General features: G+C 44.6%; 1 protein-coding gene across 10 annotated transcripts in view; it reads left to right on the top strand.

The window, feature by feature from the left end:
• The window catches only part of RASSF2 (Ras association domain family member 2), a 40,821-nt gene extending 25,477 nt beyond the window's left edge, over window positions 1–15,344 (top strand). For 4 of the 10 annotated variants that reach the window (XM_008974799.5, XM_008974802.6, XM_034947578.3 and 1 more), the window contains 7 exons: window positions 341–435; window positions 2,350–2,510; window positions 3,264–3,365; window positions 4,693–4,744; window positions 5,214–5,335; window positions 6,639–6,736; window positions 8,772–13,084. In XM_008974799.5, the coding sequence (XP_008973047.2) occupies window positions 341–435; window positions 2,350–2,510; window positions 3,264–3,365; window positions 4,693–4,744; window positions 5,214–5,335; window positions 6,639–6,736; window positions 8,772–8,841 (700 nt within the window). In that variant the 3' untranslated portion in view covers window positions 8,842–13,084. Of the gene's footprint in view, window positions 1–340; window positions 436–2,349; window positions 2,511–3,263; window positions 3,366–4,692; window positions 4,745–5,213; window positions 5,336–6,638; window positions 6,737–8,771; window positions 13,085–14,514 lie in introns of those variants that run through there. The other 6 variants (XM_034947579.3, XM_003821337.6, XM_055105066.1 and 3 more) reach the window with 3 other exon arrangements.
• The last annotated feature ends 7,666 nt before the right edge of the window (window positions 15,345–23,010 follow it).

Genomic DNA, 23,010 nt, shown 5'->3' with positions numbered 1-23,010 from the left:
AGAAGCAGTGCAGGCAGCACGTGGGTTTTGTTCCTTGGTATTATCCATCCTGGGCTTGATGAATTGGATGGGTGTGTTACTGCAGTTGCTGCAAAAGAACATCTTCTCCCTCCAGAACTCCCCCTGCCCCACCCACTGCTTGACCTGGGAGCTGGGCCAGCCTTTCACGGGATGCTCCGCGCAGCCCATCTGCACCCTTCATCACCTGATGTGTGCCAGTACCCAGCCTGGCACTAGCAAAGTGCTCCCCTTTCAGGAGTGGGGTCCAGCGGGTGTGGGGGCATCTCTCCACAGGGGTTAAACTAGTCTCCCCCCTCCCCTTTGTCTTCTGCACTCCCAGAACCACTCTGAAGCCCCTGACTGTGCCCAAAGTTCAGATCTCAGAGGTGGATGCCCCGCCGGAGGGTGACCAGATGCCAAGCTCCACAGGTACATGTGAGTGGAAGGTGCTTCCAGCTAGGGACCAACTGTGTGAAGACCGCTGTGATAGATGTTGTAAACTGTTATTTATTTTTGAGAATATAAAATGTATATGGTTCAAGATACAAAGGGAGAGAATTAAGTCACCCACCTCATCCACCCACCTAGAAGCATCCCAAGAACATCCTTCGTGGGATAGTCCATGCAAATATAAGCAAAACACACTGACATATCTTTATGGGTGGATGTAGTTTCTTTCCCCCTCCCCTCCTCTCCCCTCGCCTCCCCTTCCCTTCCCTTCCCCTTCCCTTCCCATCTCCCTCTGTCACCCAGGAGGATGCAGTGCAGTAGTGCAATCTTGGCTCTGCTTCCTGGGTTCAAGTGATCCTCCCACCTCAGCCTCCTGAGTAGCTGGGATTAAAGGCATGGGCCACCATGCCCAGCTAATTTTTGTATTTCTAGTGGTGATGGGTTTTTGGCATGTTGGCCAGGCTGGTCTTGAACTCCTGGCTTCAAGTGATCTGCCCACCTCAGCCTCCCAAAATGCTGGGATTATAGGCATGAGCCACCGCGCCTGGTTGGATGTAGTTTCTTTTCTTCCCCTAGTTATACAAGTGGTAGCATTTTGCAGATCCCAGTTTTTATTTATCAGTTTATCTGGGGGAATGTTTCCATATACATTTGTAAAGAACTTCCTGATTCTTTACAGCTCTGCATTCTTTCACTGTATGGAAAAAGGATAATTTATGTAATCACTCCCTATTGGTAGACATTTAAGTCATTTTCAGCCTCTGCTATGACAAACGAGTTTGCAGTCTTATACATGTGTCATGTCACACATTTGTCAGCGTGTAGGAGTCTTTCAAGTGGAATTTCTGAGCTTAAGGCCATATGCATTTTTAATTTTCATAGATATTTCAGTTTGCAAAATCTTTTTTATGTTACATGGATTAAATGTATTTTAATAAGAGCAGATTAACCTACTTGTGATTAATGTCAATATTTTATATTTATACACATACAAGGATAGAAATATGCCATGGGAACCCCACATATTTTTAGATACATGTTCTGTTAAACATTATTTTTTCTAATTTTTTATTGTGGTAAGATATACATAACATAACGTTTACCATCTTAACCATGTGAAGTGGTACAGTTCAGTGGTACTAAATGCACTCGTAAGGTTGTGCGACCATCACCACCATCCATCTCCGGAACTCCTTCCATCTTGTGAAACTGAAACTCTCTACCCATTAAACTCGCAATAACTCCCCACATCCTTCTCCCTTTAGCCCCTGGCAACCACCATTCTACTCTCTGTCTCTGTAATTTTGTATGTACCTAGAATGTACTTACAGTGTACCTCAATTATATGTGGTACACTTACATGAGGTACACTCTAAGTATCTCATATAAGTGGAATCATTCAGTATTTGCTGTTTTGTAATTGGCTTGTTGCACTTAGTGTAATGTCATCAAGGTTCATCCGTGGGTAGCATGTGTCAGAGTTCGTTTGTGGTATCTTGTTAGCTCTTATATCATGCTTATCCTGTGCCAGGCACTATTCTAAGTGCTTTATGTATACTAACTCATTTAAACCCTCAGCAACCCTCTGAGGTGGGTGTTATTATTATCCCTATTTTATATATAAAAGCACCGAGGCACAGAGAGTTTAGTGATATACGGCAATCGTGGAGCAGGGATTTGAACCCAGGGAGTCCGGCTCTGAAGTCTGTTCTCTGAACTTTTCCTTGTATAGCTTCTCTGTAAATTCTGCATTATGTTTTTCCCCCAGCAGAAAATATTATTTGTATAAAATATATATTTTTGGAGACAGTGGGTGCTGTAGCACTGGCCACAAATTGGGGACCATGTGCCATGTCCCAGGTCCAGACAGACAGAGTTCATTTCCCTCTCCTCTCTCAGACTCCAGGGGCCTGAAGCCCCTGCAGGAGGACACCCCACAGCTGATGCGCACACGCAGTGATGTTGGGGTGCGTCGCCGTGGCAATGTGAGGACGCCTAGTGACCAGCGGCGAATCAGACGCCACCGCTTCTCCATCAACGGCCATTTCTACAACCATAAGGTAAGGTGGACAGGGGGACGGGGAGGGGGAAAGACCTCTTCGTGGGTAGATGCCACCTCAGGGCTACAGCTATATGGTGGGTGGTGTGGATGCCTGGGAAGCCAAGTGTTTGCTGCTGTTTAGTCTTTGGGTTGCAGGTGGGCTGCAAGCCCTGCTGGCTTCCTGAGGGCTGAGGGACCCCAGATCAGAAGCCTCAAAGTCCCCCTGTGGGTTCCCCTTAAGGTGATGGGTGAATTCAGTGGGGCTGTACAAAGCAGTCCCTGCTGTAGCCTTGAAGACCCCATAAACGCAGCTCATCAGTCTCTCCCAAGAAAATCCACGTGTTACCCTCTTCCCGCACACTGTGCCCCCAGCTGGTGTATGGTCTGGCTTTTCCCGGAGCTGAAGCAGAGCTGCAGGTCTCAGACCTGGGGTGTCAGTGCACCACCCACCCCACCCCAGCTTGCTGATCCCTCCTTTCCTCCTGCTTTGTTCAAATCCTATCCCCGGAGGCAATACATGGTGGGAGAGTGGTCAGAGACAGCCTTGTGCCGAAGTCCCAGAGGAAGGGTCTTTTTGAGTGTGGAGCATGAACTGAATTATGCAAACCCCGAGGGTTGCTTTGTCTACAAAGCCTGCTGCTTGCCAGTCTGCCGGGGGCTCCCAGGGAGTACATTTTGAGTATCGTTGTCACTGTGCCCTGTACCGCACCTGGATTTTAGCACTGGGTCCTTTTTCCCACTCCCACCCTGAGCTGGGCCCTTCTATTGACAGACATCCGTGTTCACACCAGCCTATGGCTCTGTCACCAACGTCCGCATCAACAGCACCATGACCACCCCACAGGTCCTGAAGCTGCTGCTCAACAAATTTAAGGTAAGTTCCCTTTGCTGACTGGCCACAGATGGGGTCACAGCTGTGCCTTGGGACCCCTAGAGTGGTTGTGCGAGGAGCTATGGAAATTGTGTGTTTTGTAGGATGCTGAGCAGAGGGCTTCAGTTCTTTAGATCTTCACGATCCAGGACAAAGTCCACAGAATCAGCATCAGCATCACCTGGGTGCTTGTTAGAAATTTAGATTCTCAGGCCCCACCCCAGACCCACTAAATCAGAAACTGTGAGGGGTAGGCCAGGGACGCCGTCTAACAAGCCTGCAGGGGATTTGGATGCCTACCGAAGTTTGAGAAACACCAGCCCTCAAATCCTTTATGGGCTACTTTAGAAGGACCCTGGGGCCTGCTGACTGGTTTTGGGCTCAGTGCGAAGATTGACTTCTGGGACACAGTTGGGAAACCTACTTTGAAATATGATACTTAAATAGACGTGCAAATTATAGTGCAGGAGTGCTTTTAAAGTTCTGTTGCTCTGTGTTTTCCACAATCTCTTGGAGACCAGAGATCTTTTGGAGACCAGGTGTTCTTATTTTTAATGGAAGCCAGTGTAGCCTAACAACCTAAGAACACAGGCTCTGGGTTCAAATCTCCACTGAGCACCTGCTAGTTGGATGAATTGGGCAGGTTACTTAACCTGCCCCTGCCTCTGCTTCGTCATCATAAAATGAGGATAATGGGACTTCACTATGGTATCGTCGTGAGCATTAGATGGGTTGAAGCCTTTAACATTTGTAGAACTATGCCTGGCACATTGCAATAGATGATAGCTGTTATCTATCCTAGTTATGTGCTACCGAATGACCAATTTGGTCAATGACGCACCACATATATGACAGTGGTCCCATAAGATTATAATCCATTTTTTATGGTACCTTTTCTGTGTTTAGATATGTTTAGATACACAAATGCTTACCATTGTGTTACAAGTGCTTACAGCATTGAGTACAGTAACATGCTGTACAGGTTTGTACACTAGGAGCAATAGGCTATATACCATATGGCCTAGGTGTGAAGTAGGCTATGCCACCCAAGTTTCTGTAAGTACACTCTGTGATGTTTGCACAACAATGAAATTGCCTAGTGACACATTTCTCAGAATGCATCCTCGTGCTTAAGTGCATGACTGTATTATTGATAAAGTCATCTGCCTTCTCGATCTTCTCATCACTTCTGAGAGTTGTAGATAAATAGCTCTCCCCTCAAAACAGCCTAAAATTGACTTAGCTTTGCATTGCTAAAGAAGAGGAAAAGCCTCGAAGTTGGGATGTTTAAATAGAAACTTTCAACAAGAATCTTTTGCTCCTGCTTCAGATTGAGAATTCAGCAGAGGAGTTTGCCTTGTATGTGGTCCATACGAGTGGTGGTAAGTCTGAAGACCACAGTGTACTTTAAAACTTCTAATTAACTCAAAATAGCAAGTTAAAAAAATACCTCTGCCTCCTTTGCTTGTTGTTTGAGTTTTGGAAACTTCCAAATGTTGTTTGCCTTCAAGGCTGATGGGCTTGCTGTATGAGTCTACTAGGGATTGCCTTATATGGCCAGTAAACAAATTCTAAACCTAACTGCCTATTAAAAGAGGAACTAGATTTTCTTAAGAGACAGATAAACCCAATTCCTCCAAGGAGTTTGAGGCATGGTGGTATTGTTGAGGGGTGGGGAGTGGGAGGAAGTTGCTTTTCACAACACCTATGGAATAGTTCATTTATAAATCAGTCTCCTGACGTATATGGCAGCATCTCCTAAGGTGCCTAGTCCATTTGGACCCCTGCATTAACCACTACTTAATGTGAGAAAGGCCTCTCAGGGCTGCTCCTGGTTGTGTGTGGTTGCAGAGAAACAGAAGCTGAAGGCCACCGATTACCCGCTGATTGCCCGAATCCTCCAGGGCCCATGTGAGCAGGTCTCCAAAGTGTTCCTAATGGAGAAGGATCAGGTGGAGGAAGTCACCTATGACGTGAGTTCCCTTTGGGTCAGGTGATCTGTCCTCAGGAGGGTGGGGATTTGGTTGGATCACCTGTAATTGGGGTATAGAATGACTTTTTTGACCAATGACCATGCCCCCTTTTACTTCTTCAGCACCAGGTTCTCTTGAAGCCAGCTTTTGCAGAGTAACAAACATCTCCAAATCATAGTAGCTGACAACAGCAAACATTTACTTTTTTGCCCATGATTCTATGGTCTAGTAGCAATGGCTCTACTGTAAGTATGGGTTGAGTTCAAGTCTGCACTGTGTGACTCACCCAGAGGCCCAGGCTTTTGGGGCAGTAGTTACTGCACATGGGTGTGCTCCTCATGGCAGATGGCGGAGCATGAGAAACCAGGCCAAATCATGTAAGCATATTTGAAGCCTCCACTCAGATTTGGTGTGTCATGTCCACACACATTCCACTGGCCAAAGCCAGTCACATGGACAAGCTCGGCATTAATAGGGTAGAGAAATATACTTATCCCAGGGAGAAGAGTTGATAGAGCAGGGTGGGGATTCTTGTGGGGAAAGGGAAGCCATTTTTTAACTTTTTTTTTTTTTTGGGATGGAGTCTCGCTCTGTTGCCCAGGCTGGAGTGCAGTGACACCTCCCTGGTTCAAGCTATTTTCCTGCCTCAGACTCCTGAGTAGCTGGGACCACAGGTGTGCACCACCATGCCTGGCTAATTTTTGTATTTTTAGTAGAGACGGGGTTTCACCATGTTGGCCAGCTGGTCTTGAACTCTTGACCTCCAGTGATCCGCCCGCCTCAGCCTCCCAAAGTGCTGGGATTACAGGCGTGAACCACGATGCCTGGCGCCGTTTTTAAACTTTAACTCACCCCAGAGCCACCCACAGCCTCTCCAAAGCGAGTTCATATTTGGATGCTTGTTTGAGCCTTGAGACCCAAATCGTCATTTGGAACCCTGATTCCTTCCATTCTCTTAGGGGAGAACACAGGGGTTTATTAAACATAATGGGTTCAGTTCTTTCTCTGCATCACTGTGTCAAAAGAAAGTACTTTTCTGTGTTTGGCGTCACCTCATCATGAATTGAATGCATGACATGAAAAATGAGAAGTTATGAGATGGTGTCACGTAAGCGAAGCGATCATCGCAGACTCCTTCCCACCCTGGTGAGGAATGAGGCTTGGCTCCTGCCTTTAAGGAAATCCTGGGTTTCTGAAAAAAATAGACTTCCCAAGGCTTTGTGCCTTGTATAAGGACAACCCTGAAAGGAATTGGAATAATGCTGGGAAGGGCATTCACCCAGACTTGCTTCTTTCTCTCTAGGTGGCCCAGTATATAAAGTTCGAGATGCCGGTACTTAAAAGCTTCATTCAGAAGCTCCAAGAGGAAGAAGATCGGGAAGTAAAGAAGCTGATGCGCAAGTAAGTGTGGCCTCTGGGGCACTGGGCGCACTTCTCCTGGGGCCTAAGCTGATGCGCAAGTAAGTGTGGCCTCTGGGGCACTGGGCGCACTTCTCCTGGGGCCTAAGCTGATGCGCAAGTAAGTGTGGCCTCTGGGGCACTGGGTGCACTTCTCCTGGGGCCTAAGCTGATGCGCAAGTAAGTGTGGCCTCTGGGGCACCGGGCGCACTTCTCCTGGGGCCTCAACAGAGGGGCCTCTGCCGGGTCCTCGCGGGGACTGTGCTGAGCTGCTGCGTGCGCCTGGGTCTCGGCTTTCTTTGGAGGGCTGCCCATGGACAAACCTGGATTTCAAGTGAGGACGTGACAGTTAAGTGTGTTCATCTACTTCTTGTGTCAGCTTCTCGTTTTGATGTGGGACATCAAAGTGTCTCTTGTCCTCCCTCTTATGGAAAGACTCTGAAAAGAAGGCGTTGGTTTAAAATTTCTTTGGGGTCTAGATGCAGAAATAGGGAAGGTGACTGCACGCTGGTTTCTTAAGTATACGATCAGGCTCCCAGCAGGAGACAGATGCTCACTCCGATGAGGGTCTTTGACGGGTGTTTGAAGAAGGGACTATTTACAAAGACTTGGGCAGAGTCTGGGGTAACCTCAAGGGATAGTGCAGTCCCTGGGGCTAGTGTTACCACCCCTTGCCTGAAGGGGTGAAGGCAAGGAGTGCCAACCAAGACCCGGAGGTTGCAGGGATGTCAGGAAGGCTGTCTTAGCCGTGGATGTAGCCTGAGCTACTGGCCTCCAAAATCCTTTCTTCTCCCCCTTCCTCCCTTTGTAACATTTATCTTCTGGAAATTGCATTTGGATTGAAAAATAAAGCTGCTTTCTGGGAAGGATTTTGTGATTTCTTTGCTATGTTTAGTCATAGAAGAGACTGCCTTTCATAGATATGGTGGAATAAATGATTCATTTTTGCCACTGGAGAATAAAGCCGCTGCTGGATTTGCTGTATCGATGATCATAACTAGTCTGATAACACACTGAACACTTACTATGTCCTAAAGTTTTTGTTGTTGTTGTTTTGTTTTGTTTTGTTTTGACACAGAGTCTTGCTCTGTTGCTCAGGCTGGAGTGCAGTGATGCGAGCTCGGCTCACTGCAACTTCTACCTCCCAGACTCAAGTGATTCTCCCGTCTCAGCCTCCCCAGTAGCTGGGATTACAGGCATGCGCCACCATATCTAGCTATTTTTTTTTTTTTTTTGTATTTTTAGTAGAGACGGGGTTTTGCCATGTTGGCCAGGCTGGTCTTGAACTCCTGACCTCAAGTGATCCACCCTCCTCGGCCTCTCAGAGTGCTGGGATTGCAGGCATGAGCCACCATGCCCAGCCAACTATGTCCTAAACTTTAAAAATAGCTTTTTCTGTGCAGCACAAATCCCTGAACATAAGGAATATGTCCATTGATCCCTGCACAACAGTGCCCACTCCTGTAGCTGCAGTGCCACAGCTCAGGGAAGTCGTGGGAAAACAGAACTCCCCCCAAGCCACAGACCTCCATGCCTAGTAGCTGCTATGGCCTCTTCGGCAGAATGCAGGCTCTGTTATAAGGTTGAACCATACGAAGTTGCCATTTTTGTAGGATCCCCAAGAGGGTCAACTGTTAGCAATTTTATATCATCTAGCCTAGGTGAGGGTTCATGAGCTGCTGTGCATATGAAGTACTATGCATAGTGTCTTGGACATAGTAAGCAAACGCACTGAATTCGTAGAATGCTTATTATTGCTGTTGTTTTTTTTTACCTTTTTTTTTTTTTGGCTAGATGTTCTACCCATAGTAAAATAATCTAATTTGGATTTGGCCTCTTTATTTCCTCTCATCGTGTTGTAGGAATGAACATAAGCAACAAAGTAGCTAAAGAGGGGTCAGTAATGGAAGCAAAGGAGCAGGGCACTTGACTGCACTGTTACCTGGTGTGACCTTGGTGTTACCCAGGTGGCCGGGAAGGTCCTGGGCAGGGGTGTGTTGCTGGCTGCTCTCCACCTGAGCCTGTTTCTTGTCTCCAGGTACACCGTGCTCCGGCTAATGATTCGACAGAGGCTGGAGGAGATAGCCGAGACCCCAGCAACGATCTGAGCCATGAGAACGAGGGGATCTGGGCACCCCAGGAACCGCCATTGCCCATAAGACCCCCAGGAAGCTAGGCACTTTCTTTCCATGGAAACATTTAGACACAAACCTCCCCAGCTCCGGCCAAGCCATCATTTGCTACCTGGAGCTGGATGTAGAAGTCAGCAGACAGCTCCCTATCCCTGGACCCCTGCCCTCCTTTTTTCTGCTCACAAGGACTTTTGATTTTAGTTACAAGGAGGACCCAAAATGTGTGTGTGTGTACATGTGTGTGCACGCATGGTACGTGTCCATGTGCCTACCTGATACTTTCACATGTAATTAAATTCCAGGCAACCAGCACAAGAGCCGTGAGCTTGGCACGTGTGCTGCTCGTGAGCAGGAAAATCAGAGGAGCCACTGATCTGAGTGGTATTTAGGTTGAAGGAAAGATTTCTCCTCTCAAGTGCCAGAGAGCAGCCACATGTCTGTCTGTGTTTAGAGAGGGAAGAGGGTTCTCCAGGTTCACCATTTGGGTTGTTTATATGTTGGTAGAAATTCTCCCTGTATGCCTAGAAGGATCAGTGAATGTAAGAGCCTTGGAAATTAGCAAAATAACAGCCACATAACCTTGCGGCAAGTCTGATGGAAAGAAAAAGATAAACCATCCGTGGGGTAGATGCAATAAGCCCACGTATTTTTACACTGGAAACGCTGATTGTTTTAAATGACAAAGACATACGTGATGTTCTATGTGGAAACCTGTGAAGAGTGGATTCTGCCTCCATCTCTGCTTCCATGGCTACCTTTAGGAGACAGAGAAGATCCTGTGTGTTTCTCTACCCAGCTGACAGCCTATCTCTCTGGCGCTTCCTTGAGTGGAAGGATATGTCTCAAGAAACAAAGATCTCGCTGGTGCGTACACAGTGCTGACCAGCTAGTGTGGCCAGGGCCTGGTGGCCTGGTGGCCAGGAAGTTTCAGGTTGAAGGGAAATGTCGAGGCTACCTGCGGAAATGACAGGTGCCTTGAACGCAGCCCATCTTCATGTCATCAAAGGTCTTCCTGCACTTGAAGCTGTCAAGTTTGCAGTCAAGACCATTCTTTCCAACCTCTGGGTTCTTGCAAGTTGACCTCACCTTGTGTGTGGAGATGCATTCCAAGAATGAAGCCTCATCTTGCTAGTGAGTGTGGGGTTCAGGGAAGCTCTTTAGGCCACCTGGTGAAGGTGCACGGGGAGGATGGAGCTTCTCCTCAGCTCCTCTGAGCAGCCACCTATGTGATCTTTAAATCCAACCCCAATGGGAGAAAAGGGCAAGAACAGTCTGTGCCCTGGGACTCCCATCAGGAAGCTTGACAGGCAGCTGGGCATCAGTGCAGCTGATATCGTTTGAGGAGGGAGACAGATGCTTGGCCCTGGGTGCCTGGCTATGGAGATTGACCAAGCAAGATCAGGAGCTCCTGATAGCAGGCGTCTTTGAGCCTAGCTGGGGTAGAGGCACTGCCCATCTCTTCTCCACCTTCTCTCCACAGAATGTTTGCAGAGCTGGGCAGTTGAGGAAAGGACAGCCCCTGGTTGGTGCCTCCAAAGGAAGGTGGACCTTTTTGGTGGAGACGTTTCTGCCCTGGGCACCCTCCTGCCCCCCATTCATACCTATGGCTTCTTTAGAAGGCTCACAGCTGTGGTCTTAATGTAGACTGCAAAAAGATGGCATGCGGCCCCTGGCATTTCGCCAGGGGTTTTATAGCAAGTCTCCTTCCTCCATAGGGACAGCAGCACCAGCCCTGTGGGGCATGGAGTGGAAACCCAGAAGGGCTTCTGCAAGCTGCACAGAATTGGGGTAAGAAGACAAAGAGTGGGCACCGGGAGAGGCTTCCTTTGTTACAGCTGGGAAAGAACAGTTCTGTGAATGCAAACACCTCCTGAGTTTTGCAATTAAGAAAATGATTTGGAGAACTTCTCTTCTGGTAATTTTTATTTTGAATGTTCAAGGCCTTAGTTGGCCCCAGTAATTCTCCTTGGAGGACTTGGGAGAAGAATTTCCACAAAGCAAACTACTAACCACTAGCTCTTATTGGACAGCGATTTCTGGCTTATAAGAGTTCTCTTTGATTTGCACTAGCACTACGATAGTGTTAAATGGGGAAATACTGCAACATGTCCAGTTGGCCAGATCACTTTCCAAGGGAGCAATACTAAGGCAGACTCAGCTTTTTAAAGATGGGAGGTCAGGAGGTGGAAGTGAGAGGAGATCCCATCTCACACAACACACTTCCACGTAATGCAGACCACACTTTTCCATTTTGTCCTGCCCTCTTGAGAGGTCATTTCTCACGTCCTAAGAACCTGATCAGAAATTTTGGAAGGGTTCTTTGAAATAGCAGCAGTTGAAACAGAGACACTTTGCCACAGTGTGGAGCAGATTTTCTCACTGGTATCACATGGTCTTGCAGTTTTGAACTCTTCGACTGATTTGTGGGAGTTTATGTAATTGCGTGCAATGAACCTGAAATTGTGTAAAGAACAAAAGACCAGTTTATAGGGTTGGGTTTTTTTTCCAACTTGTGAAAAGCATTTAGCTGCATCTGTCTCCCCACCACCCCCACCCCGGGAGGGGCTTATGTTACAAGGTGATCAAGTGAAGGAAAAACCTGAGCCTGTCTGGCTGCGATGGTGGAATTAAGCACAAGGTCACATTCTCTGTGATCACATGAGAGGGAAGGTGATGACTTAAATGGCAGGGGGTGGGGATTATCTTGGGGAGAGGCTGAAAAGCACAAAAGATAGTCTTGCCTGTACGTATTGGTGAAGAACGTGCACAAGGCTGGATGGACTTCAACTTGGAGTTGAGTTGAGGCAAGAGGATTTCTGGATATTAGTCACCCATCTGCAAGAAAAATGCTGAGGCCTCGGGTCAAGATTTTGATCTGAGACGTGCTGATGCTTCAAGGAGAAATATTTTCACAATCCTCTCTTCCCTCACCAAAAGAAAACAGTACTCTCTCCTAGAAACCTCTAGGTAAACACATTTTATCCTAATATCGGTAGCATATAATGCCCCCCCAAAATATCTGTTTTTCATGCAAAAAATCTCAAAAAGAAGTCTGTGGAGGTGAGTGGTTACTTCAAAGTGTCAGGAGAGTGAAGAAATTGGCCACAGAAGAGCAAGAAGCTCTCTTAAGAAAAGGGAATTCTCTTTAAAGAAACCACCACCAACAACAAAACAACCAAAAACCATGTTTTATGTCAAAGCTCTGTAGCACAGAGAATGTGGTGTCATAGATACATTGCCGAGAGAGATTTCTTTCTTTCTTTTTTTTTTTTTGAGACAGAGTCTGGTTCTGTTTCCCAGGCTGGAGTGCAGTGGTGCGATCTCAGCTCACTGCAACATCCGCCTCTGGGGTTCAAGTGATTCTCCTGTCTCAGCCTCCCAAGTAGCTGGAATTACAGGGACCCGCCACCATGCCCGGCTAATTTTTTTGTGTGGTTTTAGTAGAGGTGGGGTTTCACCATCTTGGCCAGGCTGGGCTTGAACTCCTGACCTCGTGATCCACCCGCCTAGGCCTCCCAAAGTGTTGGGATTACAGGCGTGAGCCACTGTGCCCAGCCAAGAGAGAAATTTCTACATGAACAAGACAATTTCAGTGTCTTACAGCTGCCAAACCATGACGTGAAGAATGAGATAGGAGACAGGAGATCACCATAAGCGTCCCTGATATAGCAGCACACATTTTCACATTTCCACTTAAATCGTTTTGCACAAAGTCTTGCTTCACTCAGATGAGATGAGATATGATTTCCTAGAGATGTAAAAATAAGAATGCATGTGGCGCCCCCTTCTTCCAGATGTAATAGAAAGCTCTGCCCTATCACAAGGGGGGTGTTGAAGCGCCCCTTGTGTTTTAACTGTATTTAACTGAGCACAAGATGCACAAGCTACGGTGGGAAACCCTCAGTTTACCTTTGGAGTCTTCCCTGCAGATTGCAGACCTGTTTCCAGGCTGATGTTTCTGGTGTGTAATTGCTAGTGTTTCTGAAGGGTTTTCCCAATTGTTTTAGCCTTGTGAAGTATTCTTAATTATAACTTGCCTTTCAGCGATGGTACATGACTTGATTCGACGTTTGGTTCTGAACTTACACTCTGATGCGTTTACTTATCTAACATAATCTGACAAGGCCTCAGTAAGGGAGCCATACATTTTTGTAGCATTTTGATATGTTTTAATGCATCTGACTTAGATCTTACTGAAATAAAGCACTTTTCAAAGAGATGCGCCCCGTGGATGGGTCTGTGTGTGACTGCTGGGTGCGGGAGCTCTGTGTTGTGAGAGGGTGGTTGTAACGTGGGTGACAGGAACAGGAAGGAGCACCCACCAGATAAGTTAATTTTCTTCCCCGAGTTTATGGTTTGAACATGTTTGGGCCTGGCTCTTATGTCTCAAATAGGAAGTAAAATGAGAAGGTCGTCTTAGGAGCTGCCAGTTGAGGGCTCTGGAGAGCCAGGAGTTGTGGAGGAAAGAGCTTGGAACTTCTACTCGGTGAGGCTGGATTTCCACTCTCACTCCACCCCTTCCTCTTGGACCCTGGGACCAACTCAACGATCCTTTCTCTAGGACTTGGTTTTCTCACCTGTAAAATGGCTAAGCCCCCCTGCAGGGGTTGGGCACCTGGGCTTGCTTCTGTTGGAAGCATCCCCCCATGGCTCCCCAAGTGTGAGATTTTCAGACTAGGGCCCAAGTTCCACCCTATGGTATGGGGAAGGTATGATATTTAATTTTATATGTCAACTTGGCTAGGCCATGCAGCCCAGATATTTGGTCAAACACTAGATGTTACTATGAATTTGTTTTTTTTTTAAAGTTGAGATTAACATTTAAATCAGTGGACTTTGAGCAGTCTGCCCTCCATAATGTGGGTGGGCCTCACCCAATCAGTTCAAGGCCTTAAGAACGCAGACTGAGATCCCAGAGAAGAAGGAATTCTGCCTCAAGACTGCCTTTGGACTTGAACTACAGGATCAATTATGTGAACCAATTCCTTAAGCTCTGTCTCCCCACACCTACACCTCTCTCTCTCTATACACACACACACACACACACACACACACAATCTTTGGAGAACCCTAATACACAGAAATAATTTCATTTGTTCATAAAGTTTAATATGAGATTTGACGGTTGTCTTCCTAAGAAACCTGGCCATGGAGCATAAATAGTGACCATTATAATTTGGCCTCTAGAAGAAGGTAACAAGACCAGATTTTTAATGATGCTTCTGTAAACAATGCATATATAAGTATGAAAGAGAGAGAGATGGGGAAGGAGGGAGAGACAGAAAGAAAGTGTGGATAAATCACAGTTCCCTTGGAGTGTTGTTTCGATTTCCCATATTTAGAGTTTTCAATTTAAATAGAGCTTTCAGTTGCTGCTTTTAAGTTGGGTGAAACAGATGAGCAGTTAACCCTTCCAAGGTAGTGAGACTTTTGTACAGTGCATCGTGTAGATGTAGGTGATATACACTGAAGATAAATGGTTCATCTGGAGTCCAACCACGACCCCCCAAAATGCAGTAAGCCTTGTAGGAGTTACAGTGCCTAAAATAACCAAAAAATTCGAATAGCCTTCTGCCAAAGGTGCTGGCAGTTCTTGGCTTGTTTTATAGAAACAGATTTTATGAAGTAATTTGGTATTATCTATTTTAGGTAATGAAGTTATGACTGAATGGAGTTTGCTGTGAGTACAAGACTTCACTGTCAAGTTTTGAAGACATTTGAATAGGTTGCTGAAATGTTTAAATGCAAGAAAACACTGCTGAAAACTGAACTTGAGTAAAATTAACATTGCTATTTTTAGTTTAAAACCATGCAAAATGTTCTGCGGATCATATGGGGGCAGAAAGAAGAAAAGAAGAAATAATGCAAAAAAGAAATTGTGACTTACAGTTTAAGTATATGTCATATAAGTAAGTTAACTTTATATAAGTGATAAATTATAAGTATATGCTTTATAAGTGTATAAGTTAACTTTAGAAGTTTTAAAATGGTAGGTAGGCCCACTGGCAGAGACGGTAAGTCCTGGTTTTCTTGGGACACTTCCACTTTATTCTGTGGTTATATGTAATTATTAACAGCATCCCCTTTTACTCTCAAAATGATCCAGTATGGATGATAAATATGATCACCCTATAAGTTGGCCAAAGAGCAGCTTATCATAATTTTGATGAGAAGTTTTTAAGCAGCAGCCATAAGTTGGAATTTAAGTGTTAAGTTTAAACTTTAGGAAAAACTGAAATCTAAACGTGTTTTGACATAATGCAGAATCTAATATGGATTTTTATGTATCAGTGTTTTATTAACCCTGATTTAATTGTTCTTGCATTAGAGCAAGATACATTTTTCTTATTGGAGTTTTAAGCTTGGACTTACTAATTCATAAGCCATAAACATGAATATTATTATTTTTGAATTTAAAAAGTATTTATTTTTCAGTTTTATTGTGGCATAACTGACAAATAAAAATGACATATATTCAAGGTGTACAACCTGATGATTGTTGTACATACACATTTCACATATACATTGTGAAACGATTACCACATCACATTAACACGTCCATCATCACACAGTTGCCATTGTGTGTGTGTGTGTGTGTGATGTCAGGACACTTCAGATCTACTGTTTTTTTCTTCATCCAGCCCAAAATGTCAAAGATCTACTTTCTTAGTGAATTACAAGTAAACAATACAGTACTATTAACTATAGTCACAGCACTGTATATTAGATCCCTAGAACTTACCTTGTAACTGAACATTTGTTCTCTGATTTTTAGGATATGACACAAAAAGCACAGGCAACAAAAGCAAAAACAGGCCAGGTGTGATGGCTCATGCCTGTAGTCCTAGCATTTTGAAAGGGTAAGGTGGGTGGATTGCTTGAGCACAGGAGTTTGAGACCATCCTGGGCAACACGGCAAAACCCCATCTCTACAAAATATACCCCCCAAAATTAGCTGGGCATGGTGGCATGCACCTGTAGTCCCAGTTACTCGGGAGGCTGAGGTAGGAGGATCGCTTGAGCCCAGAAGGCTGCGGTTGCAGTGAGCCGAAATCACATGCACTCCAGTCTGGGTGACAGAGAGATACACTACCTCAAAGAAAAAAAAAAGGCAAAAATAAACAAGTGGGACTACATCAAACTAAAAACCTTCTGCACAGCAAAGGAAACAATGAAATGAAAAGACAACCTATAGAATGGAAGAAAATACTTGCAAACCATGTATCTGATAAGGGGTTAACGTTCAAAATACATAAGGAATTTCCACAACTCAATAATTCATGACTTTGAATGTCCCCTGCTAGTCACTAAGCCCCTCTAAGCTGCCCTTGATGCCACCTACCCTCACCTGCAGAGCCATCTATGGGGTCAACAGCACCAAGAGTCAGGTATCTTACAACATCCTTCCCTGGGACAACCCAGGGGTTCTGAGAAGGTAGTTGGTGCCAAACACTGGGACAGATGGAACATGACAGCATGGGTATGTCTTGCTGATGGAAAGTAATTATGTCTCAGAGATGTCTAGAGTATAATTTTGGGAACAAACTACTTAGAACTCCCACACATTGTGGATATTGAATGTCCGGGACTACAAAGAGCCTTGATTCCAAAATGATCCCAAGGAGAGATCTTAATTGATACAGACGTGCTGGGAAGGGAAGAGCATGGTCCCTTTAAATGATACAGAAGCGGGGAAGTGAAGTGCTGGGTAGAGGAGGGCGTGGTCCCTAGCTAGGGCTCTACCCCCACGGACCTAGGTGAGGACAGGCATTTTTGCTTTGCTGTCCAAATGTTGCACTTCCCAAGACAACCCTGGCCTCTCATGCTCCCATCCTATGCCTATAAAAACGCGAGACCCTAGCAAGGCAGGGACAGGAGCGGCTGAAAGTGGAGAGGAGCACATCAGCGGAGGAACACTTGGGGGGCTGGACATGGGGAGGAGCACATCGGCAGGCACTGGCACGCTGGCAGGCCATGAACTGGCAGAAGGGCATGGAGTTTGGCTGGGGCAGTTGGAGGAGCGCCCGTGGGGTCGAGTGGCCTGACTCCAGGTGAAAATCATCTCCTTTCTGGCACCGCCCCTCCCATCTGCTGAAAGCTACTTCCACTCAATAAAGCCTTGCACTCATTCTCCAAGCTCACGCGTGATGCGATTTTTCCGGTACACAAGGCAAGAACACCGGGATACAGAAAGCCCTCTGTCCTTGCGACAAGGTAGAGGGTCTAATTGAGCTGCTTAACACAAGCGGCTTATGGACGGCTAAACTGAAAGAGCACCCTGTGACACATGCCCGCTGGGGCCTCAGGAGCTGCAAACATTCACCCCCTGGACACTGGCGTGGGGTCGGAGCCCCACAGCCTGCCCGTCTGTGTGCTCCCTCAGAGGTTTGAGCCGCAGGGCACTGAAGGTGCGAGCCACAGTCCCTACCTCACGCCCTGCGAGGGGGGAAAAGGGAACCGTTCCCGTTTCATAATGTAGTGTTCAACTTCAATCGTTAAAGTTCTTTAGCCAAATATTAACTATAACACAAGTTGTCACAAAAATCACTAAGCAAAAAAGCGAACTATAACATCTATGACCCATTAAAAGAAACCAACAAATAAAAGTTGAATTCAAGTTGGTCATAATAATCTGGAGATAAATTATTAGAAATATAAAATGAATTTTGCAAGGTTGCTCAAACAAGGAAAATATATAAAAATGTATTTCTATGTATTTCTAGGTGTATAATCTAATAAAAGATTAAAAAATAAAATTAAAAAATGGGAAGATATACCTCATTTATGGATTGAAAATTTAGCAGATCTGCCCCAAATTATCTATACATTCAAGTAATCCCAATAAAAAGCCAAGTACATTTTTTTCCTTGCTTTCCTCCTTCTTTGTGATAATGGTATAGGTAAAATAAAAACCATAAGCATGAATATTATTCTGCTACTGGAAGTGTAATTATCAAGTTTATGTAGAAGGCTGGGTGTGGTGGCTCACACCTGTAATCCTAGCACTTTGGGAGGCCGAGTCGGGCAGATCACCTGAGGTCAGGAGTTTGAGACCAGCCTGGCTGACTTGGCGAAACCCTGTCTCTACCAAAAATACAAAAATTAGCCAGGCGTGGTGGTGGGTGCCTGTAATCCCAGCTACTCAAGAGGCTGAAGCGGGAGAATCACTTGAACTGGGAGGTGGAGGCTGCAGTGAGCCAAGATTGTGTCACTGCACTCCAGCCTGGGCCACAGAGTGAGACTCAGAATGAAATTACATAATAGTTTATGTAGAAACATGGAAAATATTGTTATGTAAAGTAAATAAAATAGTATGTTCAATATGATTGCAGGCCTACATGTAAAGGCTTATGAAAAACGTTACGTTGGGGTGGTGCTATTAGATTTTCTTACTGCTTCTATTACATTGGCTTTAAAATTAAAATTTCCTGCTTAGTAACTCCAAAAATATTGAGAATCCAAAAACGTATAAACACATACAAAACAAAACAACAACAACAAAAAAACAGTGGCCAGAAGATTAAAGCCAGCCAGGCCTTTGTGTCCCTGGTAGGGTCAGTTTTTCCAAGCACTAGACTTCAGAATTCCTAGAAGAATAAGAGGCCCATTATGCAATGGAAATGCAGTCCCATATACCAAAAATCATATATATATATATATATATATATATATGTAATGTAAATACACACATATGTAATACACAGACAAAATGGAAGGATGGCGTCAATAGTTCCAGGGCCTTTGAGGAAACCAGCCACCATGCCATGCCATCTCGAGTACGCAGGAGCCTGAGGTTAGAGACCTCATGTGAGGAATTGGGAAATTCCCTGTGTTTAGAGTCAGTCACCCTGGACACCAAACACATTTTCAATCTGTACTCTCAATTCTCCTTTCAGAAACTGGACATGCAAAAGTTTTCAAAAGGAGAGAAAAATACACACCATAAATCCTGGAAACCTGAAGTTAGCCAGAATGTGCTGTTAGACAGTTCTACTTTCAGTTTCTTATATTCTGAAGTTCTCTTGATTAGGAATTGGGTACCAGATGCAGTGCCCGATTCACAAACCAAGCCCTTTGCTTGGTGTCTTCTGGATAAATGTGTGCCTTGTCCCGCCTGGGCACATGGGACACTCCTGCTCCCCCAGCCCACCCCGCCCATCCCATGAACCTGAGGCCTGAGCCAGGAGCTCAGGAGCTGCTCTGCCTTTCGTTCCCATAGAGGCCAGGACACTGGCAGTGAGCATGATTTCTGGGCTGACTCAGATGACTATCAAATAAACTGAATTTAAAAATAGTTCACTCAGGTGCCTACTGGTACCTTCTCAGGATACACACACTAAGTTGACAATAAACAACCCTAAAATAACCCAAATGACTCTAAGTTTCTTAAAATGCCCTTAGAATTCCCCCACCCTAAAAAAACCTCAAGGATCCTGAAGATCCCTGTAAACTTCATGCTAGTGGGGTTGACCTCTAAGAAGCATCAGAATCACCCAGGGTTCCTGTGAAAATGCAGACTGCTGGGCCCCAACCCCAGAGTTCCTGATTCAGCAGATGGAGTAGGGCAGAGAATCTGCATCTCTAATAAAGTTCTCAGGTGATGCTGATGTTTCTGGTGCACTAACTGTTCTAAATGAGCCTAAGGGGAACACTGCAATCACCTGGGGAGTTTTTTAAGAACACTGATGTCTATATTCCGTACCAAGAGATTGTGGTTCAATTCTTCTGTGCTGTGGCACTGGCAGCAGAATTTTTAATATTGCCTCTTTCTTACTAACTGATATGGTTTGGCTGTGTCCCCACCCAAATCTCATCTTGAATCCTAACGTGTTATGAGAGTGACCTGGTGTGGAGCGGCGGGTAATTGAATCATGGGGGCAAGTCTTCCCCATGCTGTTCTCATGATATTGAATGTCTCATGAAATCCGATGGTTTTAAAAAGAGGAGCTCCCCTGCACAAGCTCTCTTTGCCTGCTGCCATCCATGTAAGACTTGCTCCACCTTGCCTTCCACCATGACTGTGAGGCTTCCCCAGCCACATGGAACTGTAAGTCCAATTAAACCTCTTTCTTTTGTAAATTGTCCAGTCTCGGTTATGTCTTCATCAGCCACGTGAAAATGGACTAATACACAAACCTCCTCTCCGATTCCTGTATGCACTGAATTTGAGGACCACTTTACCAACCTTAAAAGATCCTAAATGAATCCAAACAATCCTTAACAATGAAACACAATCCCCTGTAAAACATTTAAAGGTGATAGACAATTAAAATGACAACAATAAAATGACACTAAGATTCCTAAACGCTATTAATCAACCCTAGATGATCCCAGAGGACCCTAAAAGAAGCTAAATAACTTTTAGTGACCATAAACTCTAGAAAAAAGTTTAAATGCTGTAATAATTGGAAAAGGTCCTAAATAACCTTAATGAAGTCAAGATATAATTAAAAGGTCTAAATGACAGCAAATGCTACATGACCAGCCACATTCCTACCAACTGTAAACCTAAAATCTTTAAAACCAAATCCTTAACAACAAAAACCCTAAATCATCCCAAATGAATTTCAAAAATCATAAATAATAGTAAAAGATCCTAAATAGCCAAAAATATTCTAAATGATCTTTGGTGGCTCCTAACATCCCTAGAGGTTCCTAAACCTTGAATGAGCCAACTTTAAAATCAAAGAACCCAAATGATATTCAGTGACCTAAATGACTGTAAACCTTTTTTTTTAAAAAAATCCCAAGTCCTTATCTAGCCTACCTGGACCTGCTACTGAACCAACCAGGGGTTTAGTCTATGTCCTACTGCTTGCCTCCCAGAAAACCAATCACTGAGACAATGAGCCTTGCCAAGGAAGAAGGCTTTCATCAGGTGCTGCAGCTAAGAAGATGGAAGATCAGTCTCAAATCCATCTCCCTGAGCAACTAAAATTAGGAGTTTATATAGCAGGAAATAAATGTGTGGGAAAACGGGAATTAGCAAGGGGTAAGCAAGAAGAGTTGATCAACAGGAAGCAGGTGGTTGCTTAGACAATCATGATGGGTAAGGGGGTTTTGCCTCTCATTGTTTAGATGCAATGATCTGGTGAGTGTCAGATCCTTGATGCTATCTAGAAGGCCTGATAGTTGGTTTCCTGAGAAAGGAACTCAGATAAGACAAGTGTCATTTTCTCAGGTTTTAAGACTGGGAGGATAAATTTCTCTGTTTATTCAAAGAAACCATAAACATCAGCTCTATGGGACAACTGGGTCGGTTTCAGACCTACATGGTCTTCCTCAGGCCTCTTCTTGGGATCAGCTACACTGGCCTTGCTGCTCTTCAAGCATGTCCAGACCTGTCCTGCTTCTGGGACTTGCACTTGCCACTTGGTCTTTTTGGGATACTCTTCACCCAAGCTCATCACGTGCTTGCCTCCTTTTTGATTCAGGTCTCAGCTCAACTCTTCCTTCCTAGCAAGGCCTTCCCCGAACACCCAAATCAGCTGCTCTCCTGCCAGCTATCCTCTGCTTCCACACTCTTCTAAGTGCTTTTTGCAGTCTGAATGTATTCGTTGACTTATGTATCTCCTCCACTAGAACCTAAGCTCTGTGAAGGCATCCCAACCACCTAGAGCAGCACCTGATTCTTGGTAGACACTGTGAAAGGAAAATAAACCTCAGGACCCCCAACTCACTAAGGCAAAGGGAAAAGTCAAGTTAGGAAATGGGTCATGCAAACCTGCTTCCCATTTTGTTCAGAAAAAGATAGCTGCAAAGATAAAAAGAGCTACATAATTCCCTCACAATGTGCCCACAAGGAAATTCCTTGTGGGTCCCAAGATCTTTACCTTAAAAGAGTTCTATTGAATTTCACCCTGACCTTCACACGGATAGGACAAAGGACAGAACTAAAAGTCATCTCTCTGTTCACCTGACTGCTTCCTCTGCCGTAAGTTTATTTTATCTTATGTAAAAATGCTGATTCACTGAGCATCAGACGAATGCATAAGTGACTATTCCTCTACCCTTTTCTTGCATGTATAATGTGTATTCAGTGAATGCTGATAGAAGAAGACTCAAAAGAATGCAACTGCTTGCCTTTCTCATTGCCCACCCTTTTGTAAAGTTCCTTCCTTTTTCCTGCAATAGTTGCTTTTTTCCCCTTTAAATATTGAGGTCTCCAGATGCCCTTTGGAAAAAGCAAAGGACCACAGATTTTTCCTGAGCTTCTGTGTTCTTTTCCTGGTTGTGTCCTTAACCTTGACAAATAAACCTCTTAAAATGATTGAGACCCATCTCGGTCATTTTCTTTGATTTACAACACCTTGATAATATTTGTGTAGTGAACGAATAAATATCCAAATGTACCATAAACATGAAGACCTCAGACACCAAGTGTGCCAATGCTAACAGCCTCTAAGTCCTGACCCAAACTCACTAACAAGTGTAATCCTTCTTAAAATGAACTTACATGATCCCATGCTATCGAAATCACCTCAAATGGTCCTAAATCCTTTGTGATCCTAAACTACCCAAAGTGGTATAAGACTTCAGACGCTCTTAGAGATTCTGAAGAGGTATAAATTACTCAAAACAACTTTAAATGCTAAATAATCTTCCATGACTATAAATGGTGCCAAGTGATACAAACCACCCCTAAAAAGCTCTAAGCAATCAAAATAGAACCTAAATCTTAAAAATATCTGTAAGACTTTCAAGACGTTTGAACCCTAAACAATCCTAACTCTAAATGCATAAAATATCCTGAATGAATAATTTCAGGATATTCTTTAGAGTCTAAGCACACTAAAGAAACCAATCGTTTAAATGACCCTATGGTAATGTATCTAACAACCTTAGAGACCTAATACCTAGAAGTGGCCTCAGATGCCTGTAAACTACCACAGAACTTGAATATGCAAGTTTTGTGATTCTGGAGAGGATCTTGTTAGAACATTGACTCAGATTTAGCAGACCTAGGGTGCGGTTTGAGACACTGCCTTCCTACCAACTCCCAGGGGATGTGGATGCTGCTGATCCACAGGCCACACTTGGAATAGCAAAGCTAGAAGCTATATAAACCCAAAGGATCCTAAGTCAATTAAAACTACCCTAAATTCTAAAACACCCTCAGAGATCCCAGACAATCCTAAATCCTAA

This window comes from Pan paniscus, chromosome 21 (genome assembly GCF_029289425.2).
Source record: "Pan paniscus chromosome 21, NHGRI_mPanPan1-v2.0_pri, whole genome shotgun sequence".
NCBI lineage: Eukaryota > Metazoa > Chordata > Mammalia > Primates > Hominidae > Pan > Pan paniscus.
The sequence above is the reverse complement of the archived record's forward strand: the minus strand, read 5'-3'. Positions and strand labels throughout refer to the sequence as shown.